Source organism: Strix uralensis, chromosome 1, assembly GCF_047716275.1.
Source record: "Strix uralensis isolate ZFMK-TIS-50842 chromosome 1, bStrUra1, whole genome shotgun sequence".
Lineage (NCBI taxonomy): Eukaryota > Metazoa > Chordata > Aves > Strigiformes > Strigidae > Strix > Strix uralensis.
Genome location: NC_133972.1, coordinates 27,114,787 through 27,141,393, shown reverse-complemented (window position 1 = coordinate 27,141,393; position 26,607 = coordinate 27,114,787). Strand labels below are relative to the sequence as shown.

The following is a 26,607-nucleotide window of genomic DNA, read 5'->3' as shown; positions in this document are numbered from 1 at the left end:
TTTTCATAAACACTGAGTAAAGGAACTCCCAAAAATGGACCTTGGTCTCTCTTAACCTTTCCTGAGTTTTTAAAAAAGAGGCATTATACCCATCTGTGATCATAGTGATCATCAGAATTTATTAGTTTAAAATTTTGATTTTTAAATATTTCATGAAAATAGTAGTAAATATCACATCATTATAATTTGTGAGGTACACAGTCTCTGCTTCTGCAGTGGCACACACCATCGTGTATGTATCTTCCCAGTCAAAACCTTTCATCAGAAGGAAAGATAATCAACGTAAGATGTAAAATCACAGATTACAGACAGAAAAATGTGCATGGTGTGTCACTGTACAAGCAAAATATAAATTGTTATCTTTGAAATATTAATAATCTGTCACTCTAATTTTCATGCATGGTGTTATATTTCATCCCAAAGAATTCCAAAATTCTCTCAAAAACATACACAGATGGCTTAGTCCCCTGTTGGTATACTGGACACATCCCGTTCTCACTAACTACATCCCAGTGGAGACAGATTGAAAGAAATCGCAAGCACAAATTAAACAGTTGACCGTTATTACTTTGAAGCATTCTTCATTTCAAAAACTCACTGTCTGTCTCAAGATTTTGGTCTTTTCTGTCTGTCTTTTCTTACATGTCTTCACTGAAGAAGACATGCTCCAAATTTTTTAAAGGATAAAATAAGTTTTGGAGAGGAGAAAGGCAATTTGGGAAAACAGAGATAAAATATATCTTCCCGCCCCCCCCTTCATTTTGAAAAATTGGCTTAAAAACCCCCAACATTTGATTTAAAAAAAAAAAAAACCCACAATATCGTGCATTGCACAATTGAGACATTGGCATGTATTCAAAAGATAGTCCCTGTCTGCCTTGATTCGGTCATGAATTTTTCGTGCCCAGTATATAGTCTGAAAGAAAGCTGCTTCAAACTTCTGGTGTTTGATAGTTTAAACTTACTTATGTTTTTGTCCTGACTTAGTCCTCTCCCCTTGTGTCTATAGTGTACCTTCAAAAATCTATTTCTATCTGCTTTGTTCTTATTTGGATTAGTTATCCTATCACCCTTCAAGTTTTGCATTCTTTGAGGTCCAGGGTAAAATGAAAGGACTTAATTAAAACAACAGTAAACCTATCTAAACCTGAAGAGCTGAATGCTGCTCAGGCTGACTCTTGAGAAAAATGAGACAGAATCTCTCAGATAAATGGTTTTCCAGGTATGGGAAATCCCTACTGAATCATGTGATTCATGATTGTCATGAGTGTTGCTTTCTCTAAATAGCTTCTAGATCCTTATTTTTAAGGTTTTGGGTTTGCTTTTGGGGGGTGTTTTTTGATTTGAGTTTTCTTGTGGTTTTTATTTATTTTTGTTTTTTTCTAAAGGTATCCTGACTGTCTCCTTGACAAGTCATCAAGTGTGAGATTTTTTGCTTCTCATTTCCTTCTGAATGTCCTTGGTTTTGTCCTGTGGAACATCTGAATAAAGATTCAGGCTGCCAGTGTTTGGATCCTACTAAAAGGCTAGCCTCAAGGATAATGTAACTGGGGTTATTAATTGAAAATACACACATTAGTTAAATCCTAGACTATTTTTGAAATGAACTGTGTGCATTCCTTTTGCCCCCACAGAAGACTGCTGAGTTCAAGGTTTCAGAGGGTTCAAGATACCTTTCAGGACAGGGTCTCTTGTTAATAGCTGCAACAAGTACAACATTTTCAATTAGGCTGAGCTTTATAGCAAGTTCATGATGGTCATTTCTGCCATGTGTTAAGGCAGCAAGAGTTTGACATTCCTGGCTATTTTTCTTTTTCTTTTCTTTTGTGAAAATAACAAGAAGTCCATATTATGAGATCTGATTAAATGAAGGTGTGGGGAGAATAAATTCCCTTCCTTTCCTTTTTTTCTGTGTTAAAATGTTAATTGAAAATAATTACTGTGAACTATAAATAAAATAAAGGTTAACCAGAATAAAATCTCCATAGTGAGCTCAAAACCAAAAAGACCAAAAGAATCCCTGGGGTAAATCCTTTGTTCCACAATGAAGCCAGACCAAATTGGTAGCCAGTGTAAACTGGTGTTCTTATCCCAGCCCTGGTGAAGACAAAACCCAAACCGTCTAAGACTTCCGTAGCGATACAGTGTTAGCCTGTGTCTGCTCTATATTTTTAAGCAATCTTTGGAGATGTGAAGGAATTGGCTGTGTTCTGTAACCTTGTGTATGTTAAAGCAAGTTGCACTGTGGCTTCAATATTAATTCAAACAGAGCCACATAATCTGTGTCTCTCCTGTAATTGATATCAGCTGACACCATTGCTTTGTGATGTAGCAGAGACTGAAAGGGCATGAAGGTGAGAGCGCTTACTCAGTGGGATTAGCTCATATAGGAACCATGTGGCATCATATAGAGTAGTTCCTGCTTAAATCTTTCTGGATGTTTTGGTTCAGTGTATCCTGGTAATAGGAGAACTGTGAATGGCTCTGAAACCTGCTGAAGAGATCAGTCTTCATGGGAACCAAAGAAATGCCTGCACATGAGGGGAAGGAAAAAACCTCCAAAACCCCCCAGATTTTCTTTGTTACTCCAAGTAAAATCAGGAAAGCAAAGTCCCAAGGAGTGTGTACTGTTGGGCCAAGCACAGCAAAGGTGTTCTGCTGGACTAACTATGCTGATTCAAAGCAGTGAGGGAATTATATGAATTTGTTCCTCTCATTTGTTAATGTGTCTGCCCCTTAGTCCAGAGAAAAACAGACTGGTGGGTTAGCTTGGAGAAATCTGTATTCTTCTCAAGTTCTTTATATGACAGGCTTTTCCTAAAAGTTTATTAGGAGGGGTGGGAAAAGGAAAATAAATTAATTTCAGGTTAATAGTTTTAAGTCAAAATGCCTTTGATCAGGAACCAAATGTTGAACATTAAGAATGTGTAATGTAGACATAAAAGCAGAGGAACCTAATGCCATGGACATGATTTGTTAATTCTTGCATTGAAGACCTCTTCATAGTGATGGTGCTTATTAATGCTGTTAGTAACATTGTGGGGTTGCTCTTTGGGCGTGAAATGGTACAAGGCAGTGAACTTGTATTTCATGTGAGCAAGATCTTGGTTTCTGAAATCGGTTGATTTGCAGTTTTGCACTCAGCTATATAAATATTACATCTTTTCGGTGTGTAAATGTGGGTATGGATGTGCACAGGTTTTTTTTTCCCTTTATCTGATATCATTAAAAAATTATTTGTATATTCATTCCCCATTAAAATAATCTCCAAATGTCTTCCATTGTTAAAAACAAACATTAGAGTTGCCCCAGTAGGCAATGAACCAATCCTCTTCTTACCTAGCCTCTTTCATCAGGGAAAACAAAACTCTAGGTCAGCAAATGCCCACAGCACTACAGAGAGCTCCATCTGGGATGTGAACGTTCCCATTGTCAGGAAGAAAGGCAGAAAAATAATCTGCGTAAAGTAATAAATGAGCACCTGCACTCTTCTCTGTTTTGAATGTGCCCGTCTTTTCACTGGAGTGTGACAGAATGTCAGTGAGAGTTTCTCATCTCCTTTCAAGTTGGATGAACCTGATTTAATGGAAGATAGGGGAGGAGGCAGTGTTCTTAGGCACTGCTGCTGAAAACATTTCTTCTGATGAATTTTAATTAAAGTCCTTGGGAAAAAAAAAACCCACAACAAAACAGAGAGCTCATAACAGAAGTATTGAATCTTCTGTGTAGCGGTGTGAAGGGCATGACTGTAACAGCCACTTGTTTTCCTTACTGTGCAGGAGGGATGCTGAGATAGTGGGGAAACACACTTAATGAGCTGCTTCTGACTTGTGAGAGATGTGCATGTTTCCAGTCTTTCCTTGTCCTCTTTCTTTCTCCACTTTTCCAGCATATTTTGTGTGCAGCCCGTCAACCATAGTGTCACCATCCATCCATGAGGCCATCGTCCTCTTATTGATGTAAGCATTTCAGAGTCTGAAAATGCTCATGGCCAAAACCTGTCCAAAGGACAGACAGGCTCTGCACCATGCATGTCTGTCAGGCAAATGCCTGGCTTTGTAGCGTGCGTGTTGCTTTGTGGAAGGGCCTTCGTGACCATGGGACTCTTGACAGCCTGAATTTTCCAGCCCCTCCAGGCGTTCTGTAAAACTGATGTTTGGTTTCTGCTTTTCAGTGAGGAGGCTGATGGATGCACTGGTGCTTTGACAAACGTTCCTTTACTGCTGTCCACTGAGTCGTGGGGGTTTTTTAATGCGAATAGTGGCAGTGAAAGTTTCGGTTATGTTTGGTGGTTCTGTTTTGAAGCTTATCTACATCTTTTATATTTGTCTGTGCATTTTTCATATTTGTTCTTCTAAATTCTGTGGTGTCAAGTTCAGTGGGTCTTTCTGATCTGTTGTCCTCTGGGTCTGAGAATTGATGGCAGCAGTGGGAGAGCAGAACTGGTGTCTGTATTACATGCGCAGAGAGCGGAGAAGGAAGTAGGAAGTTCTCTGACTGGGATGGGGTTTATACTCCTTAGGAGTCACTGACTTTTGGAAGAGGATGGAGACACACTGTTCATGTTCTGACATCTGTGTTTCTGTAACCTTTCTCTAGAAGGTATGACGCAGATAATGTTCTGATCTGTTTGAGGAATACATTGTCCTAAAGCTTTACTGGAAGGAAACACCAGCTATGCTTAATACCCACCCCCCACCCCCCCAGGAATAACCTGGGCACTGCTTCGAGCTAATGGCAAGAACCTTAGAGCATGCCTGTAATTTCTATACAAGGGGAAGTGGCAGGCCAACTTTGGTGGCAAAGCTATTGAATATTATCAGCACGAAAACAAAAATGTCATTGTGTTCAGCTGCTAGACTTTCCCATACTGTTCCAAACAAGCATGGACAAGAGCTCTGTGCTATGCAGCATGCAATGTCCTTCATTCCAAGTATTTGGTAACTTCCCGGAATTATTTGTGTGACAAGAACTGCTGCTAGATTTGTGTTAAAAACTGAAAAGTCTTTCATTTTTTTTAAAAGATGCTCGCTAGAGAAGAAATTTCTTAGAATTTTTGCAACTACGTCAGAGGTTTTATGCCTGCCTCGTTATAAAACAGAGTCAGGAATGAGGGAATGTTTTCAGCCTAATTTTTTAAAGATGTTGATCTGACAGAGATCTGAAAAGGCTTTCTCTTTCTTCAGGCATATATTTTCTGTGTCCCCATCATGAGCTCTAGGGAAAGTGGAGACCTCTAGATTCTGGTTCTCTTAGAAAGTACCTAGCCACAGCTCTGGGGACGACCCCAAATAAAATATTGAAGGTAACAGCAATGTGGAAATATAGGTCCTATTCTGAAATAAGCTCTCTGCCAACAGACACCTAGCCTCATATAAGCTTCATGGTAGCACAGCAGTCTGTTCAAATACCAGTTATTGCAGGATCACAGCCATGTTATTGTTTCAGTGTAATACAGGTAATAAGTGCAGCATTTATGGCTATTACTGCCTGGTGACCATATAAAAAAAAAAAAAAGGAAACAGACATGCTTTCCTTACTTCAGCTTCCCAGTTCAGCATTTCCATATACTCCTGGGGTTATAATCCAATTATGAAACTTCAATTATTTTCTGTAATTCATTGATTCAAGAAGAACATTAACTTTTTAGCTTCTTTATAGTAGGGAACTAGGAATTAAAAGGGATAAAATAATTCACAGATTCATAGAATTTAAGATTCGGAAGAGACCAAGGGATGGTCTATCATGATCTTCTGGTTGATTCAGGTCCTTAAATTTCCCTTATTTGCTCCTGGACTGCATATAGCAATTTATTTTGATGTAGAGTATGTTCCAGAAAAGCACCCACTCTGGATTTGGAGTTATGAAAGCAACGGCAAACCTACTGCTGTTGCTAACAGTTTGTTCCTGTTAACTGCATTCCCTGGTCAACATTTCTGACCCACTTCCAAATCAACTTTCTGGTGTTGATTTTGACCTGTTGGTTCTTCGTGTAATCAGATTAAGGACCTTTCAGATTCTCTTCCTCTCCCTTCATCCTCCTCCCAAATGTACTTATGCACTATAATCAAGTCACGTTTCAGACTTTTTTCTTTAATCAAAATAGATGGAGCTGTTTAAGTGTCTAATTATAAGACAGTTTTTTCCAGCCTTTGGATAAATTCATCAAGGACTGCAGGCGTCATTTAAATGTTTTAAAAACTAATTATTTGAGGTTAGAAATATTTTGCTTTTCATGTTTATGGAGATTTGTTATTATGTATAGTTTTATGTAGCCATATCTGTTTGTATATGTCCTTAAGTGGGTGAAATGTATCGCTGGAACATCTATGTTGCTAAGCAGGAGAAATAATGCTCAAAAGCTGCCATGGAGTCCTAGCAGGAGTGTAAGGAGGTGCAACATGCTCTCAGTGGAGATGCCAGTACACTGGTACTGGCGCTATGTCAGAAGCAGAAGCTTATCTCTCCACCTCTGAGGTTTTGATTACCTGTAATTGTAAATCAGGTGTCTGTCCATCCTTGACTTTGAGTAACAAAACCCCATAGCATGAGAGAACTGTAGCACCATTGAAGCTTTATTTTAAAAAGTAAGGAATTTGGATCTAAGCCATATCTAACTTAATTTTATAGAACTTAATTGCTCTACTCATTTTTAATGTTTCTTGTCCTCTCTGCTTTACCTAAATCAACCCCAAATTTAGGATTGTCAATTCAATGGAGTATGGCTAAGAAGCTTTTTAATTACAATAATTTAGCACAAATATTTCAATATAAAGTTTATTAAGTGCCTTATGAACTGCATAACAAATTAATACACATCACTTACACAGTCATATAGCCAGTTCAGGGAGCTGTGAAGGATTCATACAGGGCAATCTCTTGACTCTCAGAATAAAATGAACTCAAAGCAATTGCTTCTAAATGGAGAGGAAAACTGGTGGCTACAGTGGAACAAAATGGAATATGACCAAGTCATTGATGGGGTTTAAATCAAAGCAGGGCAGTATGCTCATGCCATGGTTTTGCTCATTGCCTAAGAATTGGACTAAAGATGTGATTGATTGCAGGTCTTACAGACATGGGAGACAGGCTATAATGATACAACTATTAAATACTGTCATCACTTTTAGGACTTCTAGTTGTTTCATCTCTATTTTCAGCAAGTGGTAAGGAAAACCTGGCTTTGTTGTAACATGGACTTGCAACTGTTAGTTCTCGTTAGGTTCCTGCCTTTGTTTGGTTCTTACCACACTTAGATATAGAGAAACAAGAATTTCTCTTGATCACAAGACCACATCAAATGTACTTGCTGTGTCCCTGCCATGCTGTTCCTATGGTATGCTGGGGACATGGAGCTGCTGTTAGGTGAGTGCTAGGAGCTGAGTCTCCCACTGCTGTTGGGTAAGTATAGCTTTATCAGCCAGACTACAAGGCATTTTGTGGTGAGGAAGAGGTGGGTCAGAGTGACAAGAAGAGTGACTGGCAGACATTGCGACTCCTTGGATGATGTTGTCTGTCAGTACAGTTTAGAGTGTATTCAGCCAACTATGTGGAATAGAGTTAAACTCCTTGTCCTCCCTCATTCTTTTTTCCATTACCCCGTGGCCCTCCCCCCCCCCCCCCCCCCCCCCCCCCACGCCTCTTTCTTCCCTAATGCAATCCTCCTCTAAAGAGGGATATTTCTGCACAGTAGTCAAGTGCATCATTTGCTTAGTAGGTGCTGGTTAGCAGTACAAGGGTATTGATGAGAAAGCGTGTGTTAAATCTCCCTTCAGAGGCTGCCCTAGAATTGTTACAACTCATGTACACATGGCATTTTAATCTCTCCGCAAAGACTTCTGAAATGGATTTTTAAAGGACTACACCACTAGTTAGTAGCTGTCACCAGTGTGTGAGGCACAGTCTCAGTGGAGAATTTAGCAGCCTTTGGTTGCACCTGCAGTCGAAATGTCGCCAAGTAAATACATCTCTATCTTTTCAGACTGCCAAGTCATGGCAGTACCATGTGGGATTCGGGATGTTGAGTCTGTGAGAGGGATCTCGGCACTTTCAGTAGATTCCTGGGGCTGGGCACTTTTTTCGGCCAGGGGACCCGCTGTGGCAGGCTGTCTGGTGGGGACGTCAAGGCGAGTTTGACATGCTGAGGGCTCACAGGATTCAGGCCATGTGCCAGCAGTAAAGTGCTTGTCGCCTCCTAATGAGGTAGCCCTCCAGTCCTGCTATCAGGAGGTCTGCAGCTGGTCTGCTTAATGGTATTTAGTAACAGTATGTGCAGTAAAGCATGCTCTCCTATTACACAGAAATCCACTAATGCTGGCATCAAGAGCGGTGGGTAATTCAATCACACCCACAAAAATGATATTAACATAACATTAAAGAGCTGTGTAGACTAGCAAAAGACAGGAAATTATGGAGTTCAGGCTTGAAACTTTATCCTTAACTCACCCATATTGTGCCGAAGTATTTGGAAATTTCCATAGAGCGTGTGATTTTATGGAACCTACAGTGGGGTGGATTGTCCTGTTTGTCTGCAGAGGATTTCCTCAGTTAACATCAGCCAGCATTAGTGAGAATTATATAAAGAAATCCTGGCACAATTTACAGAGCATAGCTGGACAATGTGAGCTTTAAATACGAATTTCTTGGCTTGGGCAGTTTACCCACCCCAACATTTCTGAAGTGCTACATCAGGAGTTAGCTGTGTTGACCTTTTTCAGACCAAGTTGCAGTTGAGTAGCTAAGTGTCTCTCCCAATTTCAGAACTAATTTTTAGGGTTGTTTATTTTTCCTGTTCAACAGTCACTGAAAGATTTTTTGTTTTGTTTTAAATGTTTTGATTTAAAGACACTGCTGTTATTTATTTGAGGTAAATTCACTAGATCTAAGCTGAATTATTCTAAAAATACCAACCCACCTCTATACCCATCTTTGGGCCTTGCTTTTTTCATTTTTGGTCCTGCTGAAGCTAGTGGTGCAACTCAGTAAGCAAGATTAACTTCATCAAAAAAAAATCCTTTGTTGGAAATGGAAGAAAAACTGTTGACTACCCCATCTTCTTCCTCATGGTTTCCAGCCCTCCATTATACCTCCCTGTACCAGCACGAACAAGGGGAAGTTCTTTCAAGGACTTCATGGGTCAAGGAGGAAGCAGGGAGTCAACTTACAAGATGTTTATAGGGAAGGCTTCAGCTGTTTTCTGAGTACAGTCGTTCTATTTTACCCATTGGCATCAGAGCCGCCAGAGCTAAGGGGAGAATTGTCTGTCACTCCAAGGATGGGACTTTACTGCAATCAAATGGGAGATCGCAGATCTCCCAGAGACGGTGAAGCCAGCAGGTACACTGCTTGCAAAGCAGCTAAAACAGCAAAAAATGGAGCACCCAGATATTTTCTTATATCTTCAGGCAGGTTTTGCGGGCCGTGCTGAAATGCATTCTGCCCCTGGATACCCTGATACTAGTGTTCATGTAAAAACAATGTAAGCTCAAGTCACATCTGATTTAGAGTTCATTCCCACATGGCTCTGGGAAAGAGGGAACTATATGATGGTCATTATTTGGAGAAGATTTAAAAATTATAATCTAGTGCAGTGGAAGTAAAAAGTGACAGAAACCAGCAAGAATTACTTTACTCTCATAATAGCTCATTTGGAGATTTTGTATGGTATTTTCTGGAGATGACGAACTCTTGGTATGGTTAAGCTGTGAGGTTGTTCTGATTTTCCCCTGTGCACTTTATGTGCTAAGGAGCTGGGGAGGAGTGCTGCTGCGTCTGTCTCTCTGGTGAACAGGATGGTCATTAATGACCATGCATAGAACAGTAGGATGGCTGTATCCTAGGGGAAATCAATTTTCTGCAGAGAGACTGGCTTGTAAAGAGTAGAAAATTTCCTCTAAAGGGGATGGGGGAAGGGGAGAAAAAAATTGGCAGAGCAGGGATTAAAAAATACAAAGGCTTCAAAAGTGAGAGAATACTCAAAAGGCTTTCTGTTCCCCCCCTGTCAAAATTGAGCTGATCTTGAACATGGTAATCTTAGAGATGTGAGAGAGAATGGCCTTCTGGAGAAGCTCTGGGATGGGGGGACATGGGGAGTGGGGAGAAGACTGCCTGGAGTTTAGACAAATGGTGACTCTTTTTTGAAGTTCATTTTTCTTTTAGATGGAGAACAAACATGCAGCACTGAATCAGTGCTGTGCTTTTAACTTTCTGAAGGAGCATCTATGTTGCAGATACTTCTGGGTTTTAGAGCCATGCAGTGAAACCTGGGACTAGATTAAAGCTAGCTGAGGTGGCTTCATGCTCTCCTGCAGAACTGATGTGACTGTGGTGTGGACAGGTCCTTGTGTTCCTTACTGTGAGTGGGTGTAGTTGGGAATTCAGACTAGGGTCACTTTTTTCTGCTGTTCTCCAGTCTTACATTTGTGTCCCTTTCCTGAATTACAGAGTTTCACTGAAGCACTGAGTGTGTCTCTCAACTTTGGGTGTCCCTCCCCCACATGTGATGGTTTGCTTCCCTCTCTTATTTTCTGCTGATTTCCTGCTAACTAAACCTTACTGCCCTAGCCTAACTGCTTCCTTGCAGACAGGCTGGAGAAAGCTTGTTTTCCACTAGGATGTTGTCATTTTACTCTCGTAACAGATTTTGAAAAAACTATTTCATGGGGGAGATAAGGAAAGTAAACTGTAACTTGTGTTAAATATCATCATTCAGATAATGGCTCTAATAAGAGTAAATTTGCTTAGATTTTGTAAGTATGTTTGAATGTTTATGTATCTTAAAAATGTAAGCAGGCATCAATCTTTACATCTCAAACAAGAGGATGATTCTTTTCTGACTCTGCTCAATATTAAAGGCTAAACCAGAGATAAGATAACATTCCCATAACTATGGAAGCTTGAACAAAGGAGCTGTTGTCCTGAGAATGTGGGAATCGAAAAGAAACTGAAGTTTGAACTTAGGAAATTGTCTTACAAAATGGAATGTTGCATGTAGAGTAACATTTAATGGCTCTTAGAAATTGCAGAACTGGGCAAATACATAGGTCTTTCTCTTGATCTCAGTGGTCTCTGGAGCAAGTCCAAAGAAAGCGAAGAGCAGAGGCATATGGGAAGCGAATAGTTGGACTGGACCTTTTCTTTTGCTTTGGCTTCTTATTCAAGATGCTGGTCTTTTGAGACCTTCCTTTCTCGAACAGCTGAAAGGGAAAGGGTCAGAAACTCCCATAGTCTGAGTAAGTGCAAGGAAAGGGTGCAAATGCTGTTGGTGAATGTTTCAGCAATGCATAAATATGTGGTCTGATACTGCAAGTACTTGATTTATGAGAGTTGGCCATGGGGTGCATTCAGGACTGTCCAGAGTATGAATTCAGTTGTTCGTAGTTGTAAATATTTGTAGACTATAGGTCTGTTTCTCGTAGACTCCATGAAGACTATGTCCTTTTTACACTGGTTTTGTGTTTCCCTGCTTCTGATGGGATGTTCACAAAGCAGTCAGCTTGCTGCTAGAAGTGATCATTGTAAATTTTGTGTTATTAATTTTTAAACCCAGCACATTTGGCAGATTATAATTTGGCTGCTGGAATATAATTTATCCATATAGGATATACTTGCTGTTTATGTGTGTGATGGCAGTAGTAAAGTGAGGCGTGTCAGCACTGAGGTTTTAACAAATCTTTAAATCCATCTTTTTACAAATCAGGGAATAGAACACAGGGTGAATTTGTTCATTGTTATTATTTTGTTGTTTGGTTTTTTTTCTTCACAAAGTTGTTTTCTGGGACCCAAAACATGCAACTGCCAAGGACTGTTTTCTCCCTGGTTGAGGATGTTCACTAATATTTGATGAAGATGTTGCCCTTGGTGTTGCCAACCCTCAGAAGTTTATTGTGAGGTTCACAATACTTGTTTCTTAAACCCTTAGATCCTGAGGCATGTGATAAGATGGGAATCTCAGCTTTCAGTTTTTTAAAAAATGTGGGTTTCTCTCCTTCATGGCTGTGAAAAGAGGCATAAAAATACAGCCTAAGTCTATCACAAAAGCTCAAAATATATGAGCAAAGTAAAAGGGTATCTCAAATGTGATTATTTCTTAATTATTTTTTAATACCAAAAGTTAATTTTGTAACTTTTTTGGTGTATTAGCAACTGGAATTGCCAGTAGTGTACTCCTTGGTCAGTTACAGGAAGAATTGTGGGTTTCTTGCAGTGCATTGCAGTTCTCTCTCTCAAAGTACGCCCAATACTCAGAATGAGGTCTCAGTTTTTCCATGTGTATCTTTATATGGTTTGAGGATTGCATCTTGTTTAATTAGTTTATTTGAAGGCACCTGAAGCCAATAATATTCAAAATTCTTTTCTTGAGGGCTCCCAAGCAACTGAAGCTAGTTTGCTTCCAAATCCAGGGTTACTGATCAGATTTCAAGATGTCCTCACTGTGTTTTTCAGTGACTCTTTTGTTCCTGGGGTAAAATTTCTCAGCAGAAACATAAAATACTTAAGTTCTTGCTCCTTCCTCCATATCTGCCCATATATATTTCAGAAAGGATGGGCTATATAGCATATCTTTTTTCATAGCTCTCCATCCAGAGCTCTGCTTGGCAGGACCAACCAAGTCTTTTAAGAACAGAAGACACTAAGTATATAAAGAGTGTATTTATTTAGTGAATCCCATGGCTTATCTAACCCCTTCCTGGTCCACGTTGGCTGTTTCTGGGTGCAAGCTGAACCACAGCAGAGCACAGCAATTGCCAATGTTGGCTTTTCTTCTGTAGGATACTCATGACCAAGGTGTCCAGTGAGAGCAGCTGGCACAAAGCCTGAGTGAGGGGTTTTTGGTTGACTAAGATTTTGTTTGTCTTAGGCTCAGAAGTGCTGACTGATGAGCAGAGAGCTACAAGACATGCTAATGATGTCATATTCCCTGCCCTTTGATGTTACCTTAAAGTGTAACTTCAGTGCTCAAAGACAGAAAATAATGAAGCAGTTGCTCTGTTGGTGTAAACTGGGGCAGCCCATTGGACCCAGGAGGAGGCCACCAGGTTTCTGGAAACCAAGAGTGTGATACAAAGAGCAGTTTTTAATAAGGTCTCCTTCTCCAAAGATATTTACCATCCTGACACAGTGAGGCTAATACATTCAATTATGTTCATCTTTGGACAATAAATAATGAAGAATTGTTTATACAATAGACAACAACTCTAATATCTTTTTAAATCTGTAAATGTGTTTTTGTAACAGATGACTCAATGCTGTACTTGCAGGTTTTTGAAGCATTTTGAAAACGTAAAAAAATTAACACACAATTAATAAATTATGTATCTATATTTCATGCTGGGGAGCTTCACCTAGTTTAAATTTTACTGTTGATAAAGAGAAGGTTTTGGAGAATACCTGCTTTGGGACCCTGGTCTGGGAGTTATGGTGAGTTACCAGCAAGAGCAGATTTGTCCTCTTAAAACTAATTACTGTAGTAGTTATAGGCCTTGCACTGAGGAAAGCAAAGCACTCACTGGCTGGAAACTTGCAGTTGTGTGTCCTGTGTAAGTCTGTTTACTGTATCAGGTCTGTAGGGAGGACTTTCCACACCAAACAGGCACATTAATTTATGAACCTACAAACATACTTTAACCTTGACAAACATGGATTGTCCTCTTTAAGTTCAACTAGGCTTCTTACATGCCTGAGGTTGTACATGTGCATGAGTATTTAAAAATATCGTGGACAAATACCTTATCGAATCCATTTTCACACCTTCTCCTGAGTCTGTCTTCATGTTACAGAGTTGCCCAAATAAATGGGCTAAAAAAATCTTTGCTTTTAAAAATATACTTGGTGGAGTTAAAAAAAATTCAAACAAACTCAAAACCAGAGGTATTCTGTCCCAATCCTAGCCAAGCAGTGTGAACTTTTATCCATGTAATTATAAAACTCCGAATCCATGCTCTTGTTTCTCATTGGAAATTTCAGGCAGAGAAAAATGTGCTCCTCTGCACCACTTTTGTCAAAGTTCGGCCTTTGGAAAATGAACACAACAGTGACATTCCAGCCCTGGAAATAAAAGACTAAAATAAATATATATAAGAAGAAGTACTTCCATGATGTAGTTCCTGAAATACATATTTTGCAATGTAAAAGTTTTAAGAAACAGTTCCTCTCAAAACTACATTGTTTCCAAAGACATCCCAAGTACCTGGATTTTTCTAATTTGTAAATAGTGAAATGGGAGCTCTGTGAACTCAAGAAGTCTCACTCACACATTTGATTCAAATGCCCTCTGTGTGAACTCTATAAAATGCTTTAGCTTTAAATTATCAGTTTGAGTTCATGGTCCCTGGTGGTAGCTGAAGTTCTTGCTTTTTTCTTTAATTCCTTTTATTTTCCCTGGCTATTATTGGACAGGAACCATCTGATTGAGACATATATATGTGTACATATATTTTACAATATGTTGCAGTCATTGAATTATTTTAAGAGTAAATTGTTTTAGTGAAATGTCAGAAAAACTGCACAAACTGAACACTCAGGGTTCCCTTGAATAATGAGGCTATTGTTAAATGATTGAATACTTTAGAGATTAATATCATGGTATGCTGGCATGCTGGTTCATACCAACTGTAATTTAACAATGAATTCTCCATAAGTAAGCAAGACTGAATGAGAAATCAGATACAAGACAGCACAGCATGCAAGAACATACAAAGGAAATAAATTCTACACACAGGAATGATGTGTGTGTGTGTGTGTGGGGGTTCTTTCACAATATCTGAAATAATTGAATTGTTGTATAGAGGAGATTCTTCAAATTTGAAGATCTTAAATTTTTTTTTCCAATGCTGATGAGCAGTGTCTTTATAGCAGAAAAGATAGGGTTTGGATTTGTTAAAATTTTTTTTCCCCTCCTGTTATTTGAAAATTAGTGTATGCCTGGCTTTATAATTTGTGACAGGCTACACTAAACCACATCTCATTCTGTGAAGGATTTCAGATCCCTAAGATGTCTTCCCAATAATGCATCCTATCATTATACAGAAAATGTACTGGCACTGCTAAGTGTCTGCAAACAAAAGTTGCATCTTATTTTTTTAAGACATCTGAATTCTTGCAAATATGGAATAATTAGTAGTTGAAGATTTAATGATGGCCCAGAAGAAGGACTGAAGTGTTCTGCTTGAAATCATAGTTATTAATTTATGCATGAATTTCATTTTCCATACTTAATTTAGCAACTGTAGAATATTTTGCTAATTAATTATTAACACTGGTTATTTGTCATGGCAGAACTGTGAGGGAAAAACAGCTTTCTATCAAAGCAAAAATATAAATGTCAGAATTTTAATTTAAATATGATATACAATAATGTAATCATGTTTTAAATAGTCTTAAATAGCTTCAATATTCAAACATACAGATATAATATGAATATAATATATAGCACTAATTCAGAATAAACAGTGTTTAGAATTAGAACTGCAGCTAAGAGCCAAGTGTCTTACTTGCAATAAATGGGAAAAATCACTGTAAAACATCAGGTTTTTATGGGGAGTGCAACTTTAATAAGTGGCATTTTATTCTGTCTTGGGTATCAAGAGTGTGGCAAATCTGTAGCCTTATTATAAGCACTGTGAATAGGATTTGAGCTTGTACCTACTGAAGCCGATGAAAAAACTGCCTTTGATTTCTGCAAGCGTTGGATCAAGCCACCTAATTTCATTTACATGCAGACAAAAAAGTCGTTTTTTTTGTTTTGGCAAGGAAAAGAACAAGGCTATAGGAAAAGTTACCTTTGAACTACTGAAGTGATATACTTACAGGTCTGAAAGTTCAAGTTCTTTCTATTTCCAGAAATTCAGTATCTGTTTAAATTTAGTTTACTTTAACTTTTGTTTTACCTGGCTTAATTTCCCAAGTAGTGAAAACAATTAGAGTAAGTCTCTAGAGCCTGTACACTTTCATATGGGACTATTTTTCCAGAGGTGATGGGCATGCAATGTTTAGATATATGAATGCAGATAAGTTTTAATAGGAAATATGACTCTCTCTTTCTTGGTAAATATCTGCATTGTCTTGTAAATACATTTCTAACTTGAATGTGAGATACCTCCATTGTTTTAGTGAGGATGGAGAGATGCATCCCTGTGCTTTAATAGCAGTAGATTTTAGGGATACTGAAAAAGAAAGCTAACATTTTAACAGCAGAGAGATTGTTTGTTGTAGGTGTTTCTAGACAAATTTTAAGAGGTTTATTTACAGTATTCTCTGCCCTAGGTTGTTGAAATTTTACAAGAAGCAAACTTCAATAAACCTACCAAGTTTTCCATATTCAATAAAAGAGCACCAAAGGACCTAACACAGCTGCTCCAAGGCTGTATTAGAGCCCTGTGATTTGAGCTAAATGGTGCTTGCATCTTCCCCTGAAAAGCGGGTTTTCTGAATATGATCTGTAAATGCAGTGTAAAGTAAAAGGCATGATCAATAATCTGAAATAGCCTTTTAGGGTCTTTCCTCCTAACATGGAACTGTTATTCAAGAGAATGGTAGGATCTTGGGGTTTATTTATCTAAAGCAATATTCCTGTTCACAGACATGTGCATATAGTTATTTTATGGTTTTTTGTAGCTTTTTTCCCTCATACTTCTAAAAAATGTATTTTCAGCGGGCATGGGGTGATAGTGAATAATAGGCCCATGTATGAGTGAAATCACTACACCCTTAGTATAAGTATCTGTACCAGAAGATATTACTGAATATGCATACATTCTTTCAGTGGTTCATCAGCTTTCATTATCTTGAAAATTCATTTCTCATAGGTGCTACAATATTCATTACTGTCTACTTAAAACTGTGCTCATAACTGTGTTGTTAGGAACAGAAATACATGGTCTGGGTATCAAAATTGCTGAGCAACATCTACCCTTACAGAATTCAGTACTAATAACTCGGGAGCCCTTCTGAAAGTCCAGGACAGTTTTAGATGTACAACCAAAGGATTTAAGATGCCCCCTCCCTTTTTCTGTGGTATTTTTGAAACTTGGACAAGTTGTTAATCTAAATTGCTGTACTAACTTGTATTATATTTAATGAAGGAATGATTTTTGTAAACTTGACAGCCAGACTGAAGTAAGTAGAGAAGACAGAGAACCTGAATATTAAACTCTCGTAGAAGTATGATCTTGTTAATCCAGTACACCATAGGTTCCCTGCAACTACCACCTCCTGTTCATTTCCAAGCCATGCACTGGTCCACGAAAATAAAAGGTGCTCTGAATGGCATGAATTTTGTTGTTGTATTTTTGTGTGAATAAAAGAGTTTAGTCTTAATTTTTCCTTTTTTTAATTAAAAATAATCTACAGAGAAACAACAACAAAGCAGCTCAATCTTTGTTAATGGATAGAATAGTAATGTGTGGTATTTTTTTCTCAAAAATACAAGCACTACAAATCTCATGCAGTAGATGAAATACCCAGAAATGATCATGCAAATCAGAATTTTCTTTCTTAGTGAATTTTCCTTTTATGTGTTTTCGGATGTCTTAAGTTCATGTGGCAGTGTATTATAGGAGTAATGTCTCTCCAAGAAACCAAGCAGCAGTTCCTTCTGTGCTTTAGGCCTTCACAATGTGGTGGGTTTTTTTCTTCTTGAAATCCATGATTTTTCTAATAAAGTCTGCTTTAAACAAAATAAACCCAGTTATGCTATTTATATATTAATTCACAAGAATGAAAGAGCCTCAGAGTTGCTTATCTAAATCCAATTACTGCTGGTCAAATTCATCGCAGTACAAAAGTTCCCAAGATAAAAGCATATATTACCTAAATGCCCAGAAATGCAGACTGTTTTTAGTTGGGTGAATTGTGCTCTGAGCGATGCGTGAGGCCTTGAGTGAACCTTATTGCTGGGGATATAATTATTAAGCTCTGAACTTGGAAATTGCATAGTAACTCCATTGATTTAACTAAGCAAGGAAGAATTCTGTACACTGGTTACTTGGGTTTAAATCCCAAGTTTTACATTTATCTAAAACATACAAGCAGTACCCGGAATTGGGCAGAAGCTGTGTTTTGTACATGCCTGTGCACCTACCGACTTGTAGATGAGGATGGCAGCGGGTATGTAAGCACTGAGTGGGGTGAGTGGGGAGAGACTCGTCCTGTCCAGCCCTGTGGCCATTTTGTGTTACAGGACTAGCCATGGCCAGCCCAAAGGCTGGCTTGAAGGACAGAATAAGATGTACCTATCCCAGAGGCTTTTGTTTTCCATAATAGCATGGAAAAGCTGAAAAGTTTGAGTCGCCCTGACCAGTCTGGCCTCCCAGGAAATCCCTTCTTTGCTTCCCACCTTGGCGTATTGCCTGCCAGCAGTGGGGTGGGTGGCACGTGGTTCCTCTGCCTTGAGCTAGTCCCCAGCTGAATCTCACTTGCTTCCTGGTTGCCCACTTGCCTTCCCTGTACCCCCAGCTTCCCCCAGGCAGAAGTAGAAATGGCTTGAATCCTTTGTGTGCTGTGAGACAGCAAATTTCTGTCAGTTTGGGATTGATGGGTGGGTAAGGTTCCTGCATCTTGCGAGTGGTTATCACTTGCAGCTGAAGTGCTTCCTTCAGGAACTATCTCCCTTTTAACAGCAGTTATCAAATAAGTTCCCAGGAAAGACCTGGTTGAGCTTTGTCTGCAGTGTAAGTGCTGATCGACCGCCTGCCTGCAAGCTCTTGAAATGATCTATTGATACTGCAACTTTGATGTATGTTAAGGGCTTATTCTGCATTGCTTGCATCTTTCATGAGTCTGCTGAGTAGTCAGAAAATGTGGGGTGCAATGGAATGGGACTCTTGAGAGTGGTTTTTGACATACCTCTGTAGCTAGGACTGAGCATAGAGATTGTTCCTCTCTCTGTGCACAGCAATGTGGAGTCTTCCCTTAGTCCTAACGTCCGTGCAACATGGTGTGTGTTACTGCCATTTGTAAGTGAAGTGTTTTTAAGTGACCTTTGTGGATATGACTTGAGCAGTTGTACCCCAAACCAATATATACAAGAGAAGGTAAAAAAGTTTGTTTGTAAGAAAGTAAATTAATGTTCTTACAAACATAAACATAATTTCTGCCCCCAAATTAATGTTGTCTTGGAATGTAAGAACAGCTAGGCTGGGTCAGACAGGAATTTATTTTGGCAGCTGTGGAAGTTCTTGATGTTAAAACAGGGACAACATGCAATGATACCACTCTGGTATCCTCTCCCAGTTTCTGTCAAGATGTGACTTCTAGGGCCATATATGTCTTTGCTATTAATTTTGTGACAGATTTTCCATCCTAGAAGCTGTCTGATAGCTTTTTGTAGAGATTCACTCTGTGGGGCATCAGTGCAGGCTGTAGCAATGAGTTCCACAAGTAATTCTCCATTCTGGGGAAGTATGTATTCTGCAGTTTTTAAACCTTATAATTTTCTTGGCAGTCCTTATGTATTATGAGAAATAATGAGGACAACTAGTCACCATCTCACTGCACGGGTCCTTCTTTAATGATCCAAAGTCCTAGTCTGTGTAGTTGCTGCTGATGTGGAAGCTCTTTCAAATATCTGACCACCTGGTTTTAAATTAAAATTATTACACAGAAAAACATTAAAAGCATAATTCAATATAAGGGATTAAAAGGATTTTTTAAAAAGCATGTACACAATTTTATTTGTGCTTACTATGCATTTAAATAACACTTGAGGAAGAATGTAGTGAAAAACTACATGTATGTATGGAAATCTTGTGAATAGCGATTTCAGTTCAGATGTTCAGTAGACACATTCTTGAGGTAGCCATCTCAGAGATACATTACATCTATTCCCTTGGATACTGTGATGCAGTAGGTTATCCTTAATGATACAGTCATTATGTTGAAGGGTGGGTAATAAGGTACTGAGATGAACTCAGTTCCACAATTACCTTTTTCTGACCAGAATTTTTGATTCAAAATCTTTGAAAGAATACCTCCATGCACTGTAACTCAGGAGGAAATTGAGCAGTGCTCATGTTTTCTCATGACAAGCAAACCATACCTGGTATTTTTTATATTAATGACATCAGTAGTTTGTAGAACAGAGGTGTGTAGGCTGTTGAATTTTACAGTAGTTTCCATTTAAATATAAGAAAACAAGGGGCCAGCTCTTGTGATGCACTTTATCCTTATTTCTGTGGGCATTCTCATTGAAGAATACATTTTTGGTACTTGTGGGTGAATCAAATCACAATTAAAGGTCAAAAAAACAGAAAGCCAAACAACTTTGGAGAGGAGACATGGCTTAAAAGCACTCTCCACACATGCAAGAAAGAAATACGACTACATTTGTAGGAACAAAATACCTTCCTGATTTCATGCAGCACACAAACTAACATTCTTCATCAGAACTGATGTTCTGATTACTGTGAAATAATTGCTTGAAATATTTAGGAAAACAGTGTCCAAATTAATTCCAATTACTTTCTTGTGGTAGCGCTCAAGGTTTATAGCGGTAGATTAAATCGCCTGCATATGGCTAATTGCCTATAACAATGTTTGTTATTCTGATGCCTCTTACCACTCTGATGTCTCTTTTTGGAAATGGGAAGGTGGGCACGTAACTTTACATGCAGGACAAAACCTCTTCTGAACTGAACAGAATTACTTCTGTGAGTAAAATTTCTAGAGTAACTAAGTGTTTGCAGGATCACAGTATGTAGCAAATAACTCTGGGAAATCTGTAATAAAAGCAGTGGAACCACAAATGCCTGTCTCCGCTGGCAAGAAATGTTAACTTTTAGCTCTCACATGACTTGGATGAAACAACATATCAATTCATTAGGAGTGGCTGGACTGAAATGGAGGCTGGGTGTTAGTTTTTGTTGGCGGAAGTTTAGGTAGGGGTTGTGTTTTATTTGAGGTTGTTGTGGGTTAGCCGCTGATTTTTGTTGGATTCTTTTTCCATATATCTGTCAGAGGCCCTTTACTGTACAAGATAGGCATGTTTTTGCATGTTTTTCATGTATTTGATTTTAAAATCTAAATAAATCAAATAAATGAAGATGCACCACACCAGCCAAATCTCCTGCTGGGTAAGTTGGCCCACTGAGCAACCATAAATCACCCTAGCAGGGAATTTGGCTTTGCCTTCTTAAGATATGTGCTCTAATGTCTTCGAGGCCAAAGTCAACTTCAGGTATTACCATGAAGAATTATAAAATTAAGTGGAACATAAGTGAGTGTAAAGGCCCCAATTCTAGAAACACCAGAGGTTAGAAAAGCATGTGATCTCATGGTTAATGTTAAATCTGTTACGTATGTGTTTGGAGTAGAGCCAGCTATGGCAAAATAGACCCACAACTACTTGCCCATGTACCCATCGTGGCAGAGTGTACAATGGATTACGCCTGCCTTCAGAGCACAAAATTCTGTCTGTCTACAGAGCCAGCAAAAAAAGGAGAGGGGGGAAGGCTTGTAAGATTTTTTTTTTTTTTGTTGTTCCTAAAAGATGGCTGAATTGGGGCTCAAATTAGATTGCACAAACTGTTAATGCCTTTAGGTCAGTTTGCCCTCCTTCTGACTGGTTTCAGTCTGAAATAAAACAAAGCAAAGCATGCTTTTCCTCCACAAAATGAAAGTCAAATGGAAACAAATACTTTTGCGGGTTCTTAGGGAAAGGAAAAACAGTGAAATGGAAAGTCTCACTTTGCATCAGTCACAAAACAGAGTAAAGAGGGATGGAGAGACAGTGGCTTTTATCTAAAGCTGAGTGGTTACATGTCACTCAATGTGTGGAAACTTCAGCTGAGAACTTTGTCAGGCACAAAATTGCCTCAAACCTTCTTTGCTGGTACCAAAGAGTATGTTTAGGCAGGCTGTTCCCAGTCTTTCCTGTTGGGTTGCTCCCCCTTCATGAGATATTTAAGTGTTTGCTGGGTCCCAGACAGAAACCCAAGGGTCCCTTTTCCCCTGTGAGTGATGGTAACATTCCTTTTTTGGCTCCCTGGCTTTTTTGTCTTTTTTTTACTTCCCCCCCCCCCGCCTCTGGTTTACTGGGCATGTTTATAGACTGGTAAGACAGAGAAGAGTGTGGCCTTGAATATGTAGTACAGTGCTCTAGCTGTCCTTTCCTGTATAGTAGGAGATATGGGTTTCCTCCTGAGGCAGATAAGGGAATTGCAACAAGATCTTCCGTGTCCTGGTTTCTGGACTTCAAGTAAAAGTCACTAACACCAAATTTATATTGCTGCTAATGAAGATTAACCAAATAAAAATTGGTCTGCCATACATTTCAGTGGTTTAGAATTGATGAACTATTGGTTATTTTCTATGGGTGTTGCTTTGCCATCAGAAGATACAATTTTATTATAATCCTTTATAGTAATACGCCCTTCATTGAGTTATGTTCCATGGAAAAGTCTTTCAAATGAAAGCCCAATCTCTCAGAGTACCAGTAATACTTTTTTAAAAAATCTGGGAAAGGACATTTTAGAGGAAGTTCTCTTCAGTGAAGCAGACACCAAGAATTATCAGTGACTTGAGGAATAAAATTAGTTTCCTTATTCTCCTAAACTCTTATATTCAGCCATAAATGCCATCTTCTATGATCTTTTACCAGGATTTTGTGATACTTACTATTAAGTCTTAATTTTTAGTCTTAACCTCTGGGAAGTAAAGACTTTTATGGTCTAGTTGCTTAATGCAACAAGTTGTCGCTGCCTGAATTCCTCCTTCATCATGCTATCAAAAGTCTATCAAATTGCAGTGCAGTGCCATGCGATATGTGGGGGGCGATACAAATTCAAACAAGTATTAACATTCCTCTTGGAAAGAGCTCGGAGGTGCACACAAACCTCAAAGCTTCTGTTGATCCAAACCAGAAATCTAGAGTTTATGTGTGCAGGCATGGATGCAACCATGAACACAGTTGTGTGTGCATGCATGTAAAAAAATGACCATAATTCTTGTATGTTGTTAATCTTGGAGGATTCTAGTCCATCTGTATTAAAACAAACCTTGTTTGGCAGCTAAAAATAAAAAAAAAAAAGATTTTTAAGCAAGCCTAATTAATTTAACTGAAGAAACATCTTTACCAGTGCTGATGTTTTAAAATCCCTGTTATAATTGGCATTTATGCTGGCAATGCAGCACAGTGCCCAGAGATGGACAGGGTGTGGCAAATGATGAGTGCTTTTCAGGTGAACCCTAAAGGTATTTGTTGAACTGCAGTGGCAGAACGAACCTCTCCAGGAGTATCAGGTGAACATTTTTCAAGAGCACTAGATCTCTTCCTAGTGTATGTGTTATATGTGTGCAAAAATAACTATGTGCATTATTAAAATATAATAACATGTATCTCTGATTCTTGTTTCCTCTATAGGTATGGGAAAATTGTGTCCACAAAGGCAATTCTTGACAAAAACACAAATCAGTGCAAAGGTACGTGCAAAACGTCTACCGCGTGAGTTCATTGTCTGTTTGAATGATTGACTGGTGGCTTGACTGCCAAGGCTTTGGCTCCAACTGTGCAATCAACATAATGTACAGTGTATTACAAACATATTTAATAATGCCAAAGCTTTGAGTTGTGTTTCCAGTAACATTGCTCATTAATTTTTTTCATTAACAAACAAAATGAAAATCACAAATCAGAACAAGTATCAAATTGCTTCAGTAGAAAAGTAAATTACCTTCTAACCACATAGTGCTGTCTGATTTGAATGATATCATCAGTGATGCAAATTGATTTCCTATATAAAAATGAGAAACCTTTGGGAAAAGGTTCCCAAGCAAAACCTCGTTTAATTTTTCTATTTTTGTGAAGTCTTGGCCTACGCTATTTGAAGAAGAAAATACTCTTTATGACACAAATAGATCCACAAGTTGCAATACCAAGATATAAAAATGATTCCTCTTCCAGTTTTATGTTCTTAATTTTTCTGCTAATGTATGAAAACATTTTTTTAGTGAATTATAGCATGTTTTGTGTATGTGTATAGCTATATTTGCCTAGATAAATATTGACTAACTTGTCTAGTAGCATCTCAGGACTAGAATTGTTATTCATTTACCTGTCTAAAGAGCCATTAAGTCTGTGGGGGAGAAGCTCTGCTTTAAAATGACTCTGTAACTTTACACTAGTGATATACAGAATCCTTTTGGAGTAATAAGATCTACTAAAGTGGGTTCTTCTGATAAGCACATTCAGAACAGCATTTCTATATGAGTTAGTAAAAAGAAAAAACATTACAGTACAGGAATATCTTGCAAGTGGACAGATAGGGTGTGAAGAGAAAGAGCAGAGAAAGCCATTTCAGGAAATTATGTGATGGGACAAAATTCTGCCAGCTGTACCAGTGATGTTCTGGCAGTTTGTAGAAGTGTGTGGATTTACTGTTGCCTGCCACAGCATTCATTAGCCACTCAAGAGAAAAGTGGGCTGGAAGACTGCAGTTCTAGTCTTAGGAAACTCCACCAAACTGATCGGTCACAGGCCATCATCATCATATGTTGTACTGCCATGCATTTGCTGGACATGTGTTTTCTTTCCTTTGAGCACTGTTCCAGCAGACTTCTGATAATGTTGCTCTGTCTGTGTATTACACCAGGAAAAAGACCTGGTTGGGGTGTTGGGGTTTTTTTTTATTTTGTTTTGATTGTATTATGAAGGAATACCCTTGTGGGAAGATGGACTGGGCCAAGTGCAGAAAGCCCTGGCAGGGTGGCTGAGGAGGCACAAAGGTGAATGCTGCAGTTTCAAACTGGGAGGAGATGGATGTGCCTGCTGCTGGCTGCTGCGTGGCCAGGAGATTTGAGTTTTGAAGGCAAGGTTGCAATGTGGGGAGCTGTAGGAAGAGGGGGACTTGCAGCATGATGGGGCTACAAAGGGGCAGAGCGGATCGAATGGGCTCTGAGCTGGTTTAACGAGTAAGAGTGCTGCAGTGGGATGGGAAAGGCTTTGGGGTAGGAGCACTTGGGGACAGGGCTCTGGGACAGGAAGGATTTGGAGCTTAGGCCTAGGACAGCTGGAGGGGCCTGAGCTGCTGATGTGAGCGAAGAGAAATAGAAAGTCTGTGGTCAGGTAGGTTGGAGTTACCGTGGGGCCACTCTTCACTGTCTTACACTACAACTAAGACCTTCCTTTGGGGATGGGGACATGTAGACCCTTGTCCCACTCCCCACTACCATACACATGACCAAGGTGTTCTCTGTTCTTTCATGTGTCAACTCTATCCTTTTTTCATCTTTGTTTCTGAAATTTGTGCATCTGAAATGGCAGTACAAGTCAAGCAGATAGAGTAGGATCTGAATTGGGCTGTATGTTGAATAATAAGATGAAGTCCATGGGAAAGAGAAATGTATTTGTCTCTGTTGATCTCGTTTGTCTGAGACCACTGTGTTGTCAGGGTAAATGCTTCAGCTGGGTGCCTAAAGGTTGGTGGAGAGAATCTGCAGGAAGTGTGCTCGATGATTATTCTTAACTTTTTGTTTTGTTTTTAAATGCATGTTTGACTGGTAACCACTCCACAAACATGGTGCTGTGTGATCAGAACTTTCTTCTGTTCCCGTTGCCAGTGGTAAGCAAGGAAAGGAATGGATCCGTTTGTGAAACGCAAAACGTGAAGTGAAAAGGTTGTAAAGAATATGAATGGTAGAATTTTGAGAAAGAAAAGCATCTGGGTTTGGTGTTCTTTATATCGTAGTTAGCTTTGAGATTATTGTAGTAGGGGACATCTGACAATGAGTTGGAATTTTGTAAAAGTTTGCTTTCACACTGTTGTATTACACTGTAGGGCAGAGATATTTATTTGTATTTTCAAAGATGGATCTTTATGACATAAGTGGTGCTATTAAAAGATCATAAACATAATTGGATTTATTAACAGTATGCTTCATGGCATAAAAAGAATAGATGTTTTGCTGCTTTAAATGCTGGGTACAATTTCCTTCCTTTTCAGTAAGGCTGCCAAAAAAAAAAAAAAAACCCAAACCAAAACGCTTCCCAGGAATCAAAAGTGGAAGGGACATGAAGAGGTCAGGACCTGCCCTGGGGCAGGATCAGCTCTAACCCACAGCTGAGGGGTGTTTCTGTAACCTTCACTCAAAGGCCTCCAGCAGTGGAGATTCTTCGAGCTCCTCAGGCAATCTGTGATAGTGCTCCCCCTCCTCACTATAATGAAGCATTTCCTAATGTCTAACCCAAATCTCCCTTGATACAATTTAAGCCTATTTCTTCTTTTCTTATCCCCAGTGGACATGCAGAAGAGTTTATTCCTTTCCTCTTTGCAGCAAACATGTATGTTTGAACACTGCTATGCCTCTGCTGTGTCTTTTCCTTAGACTAAACACTGGTTCTTTCACTTTTTGCTTAAAGGCAATTTAAGTTTCTGATTATATTGCACTTTGCTGGTCTATCTCTAATTAGCTCAGTTCTTGAAGACCTTAGAGCTGGGCACGGGATATCAGATGGCCTAAATCTTACCATTTTTAATAGTGTAGAGAGGTTATTTAATTTGTTTTCTCTGTGATCAGGACTCTCCTCTTTGTTGATATATCCATGTAAGTAACTGTGTATATTTAAAATATAGATACATTTCTGAGGCACAGGGTGTTGCATGAGAACAACAGTGC

At 38.9% G+C, this 26,607-nt stretch overlaps 1 protein-coding gene across 8 annotated transcripts in view; it reads left to right on the top strand.

Moving 5' to 3' along the window:
* Positions 1 to 26,607, top strand: part of RBMS3 (RNA binding motif single stranded interacting protein 3) — a 711,881-nt gene that overhangs the window by 364,634 nt on the left and 320,640 nt on the right. For all 8 annotated transcript variants that reach the window (XM_074860846.1, XM_074860855.1, XM_074860836.1 and 5 more), the window contains one exon: positions 23,357 to 23,415. In XM_074860846.1, the coding sequence (XP_074716947.1) occupies positions 23,357 to 23,415 (59 nt within the window). The remainder of the gene's footprint in view (positions 1 to 23,356; positions 23,416 to 26,607) is intronic.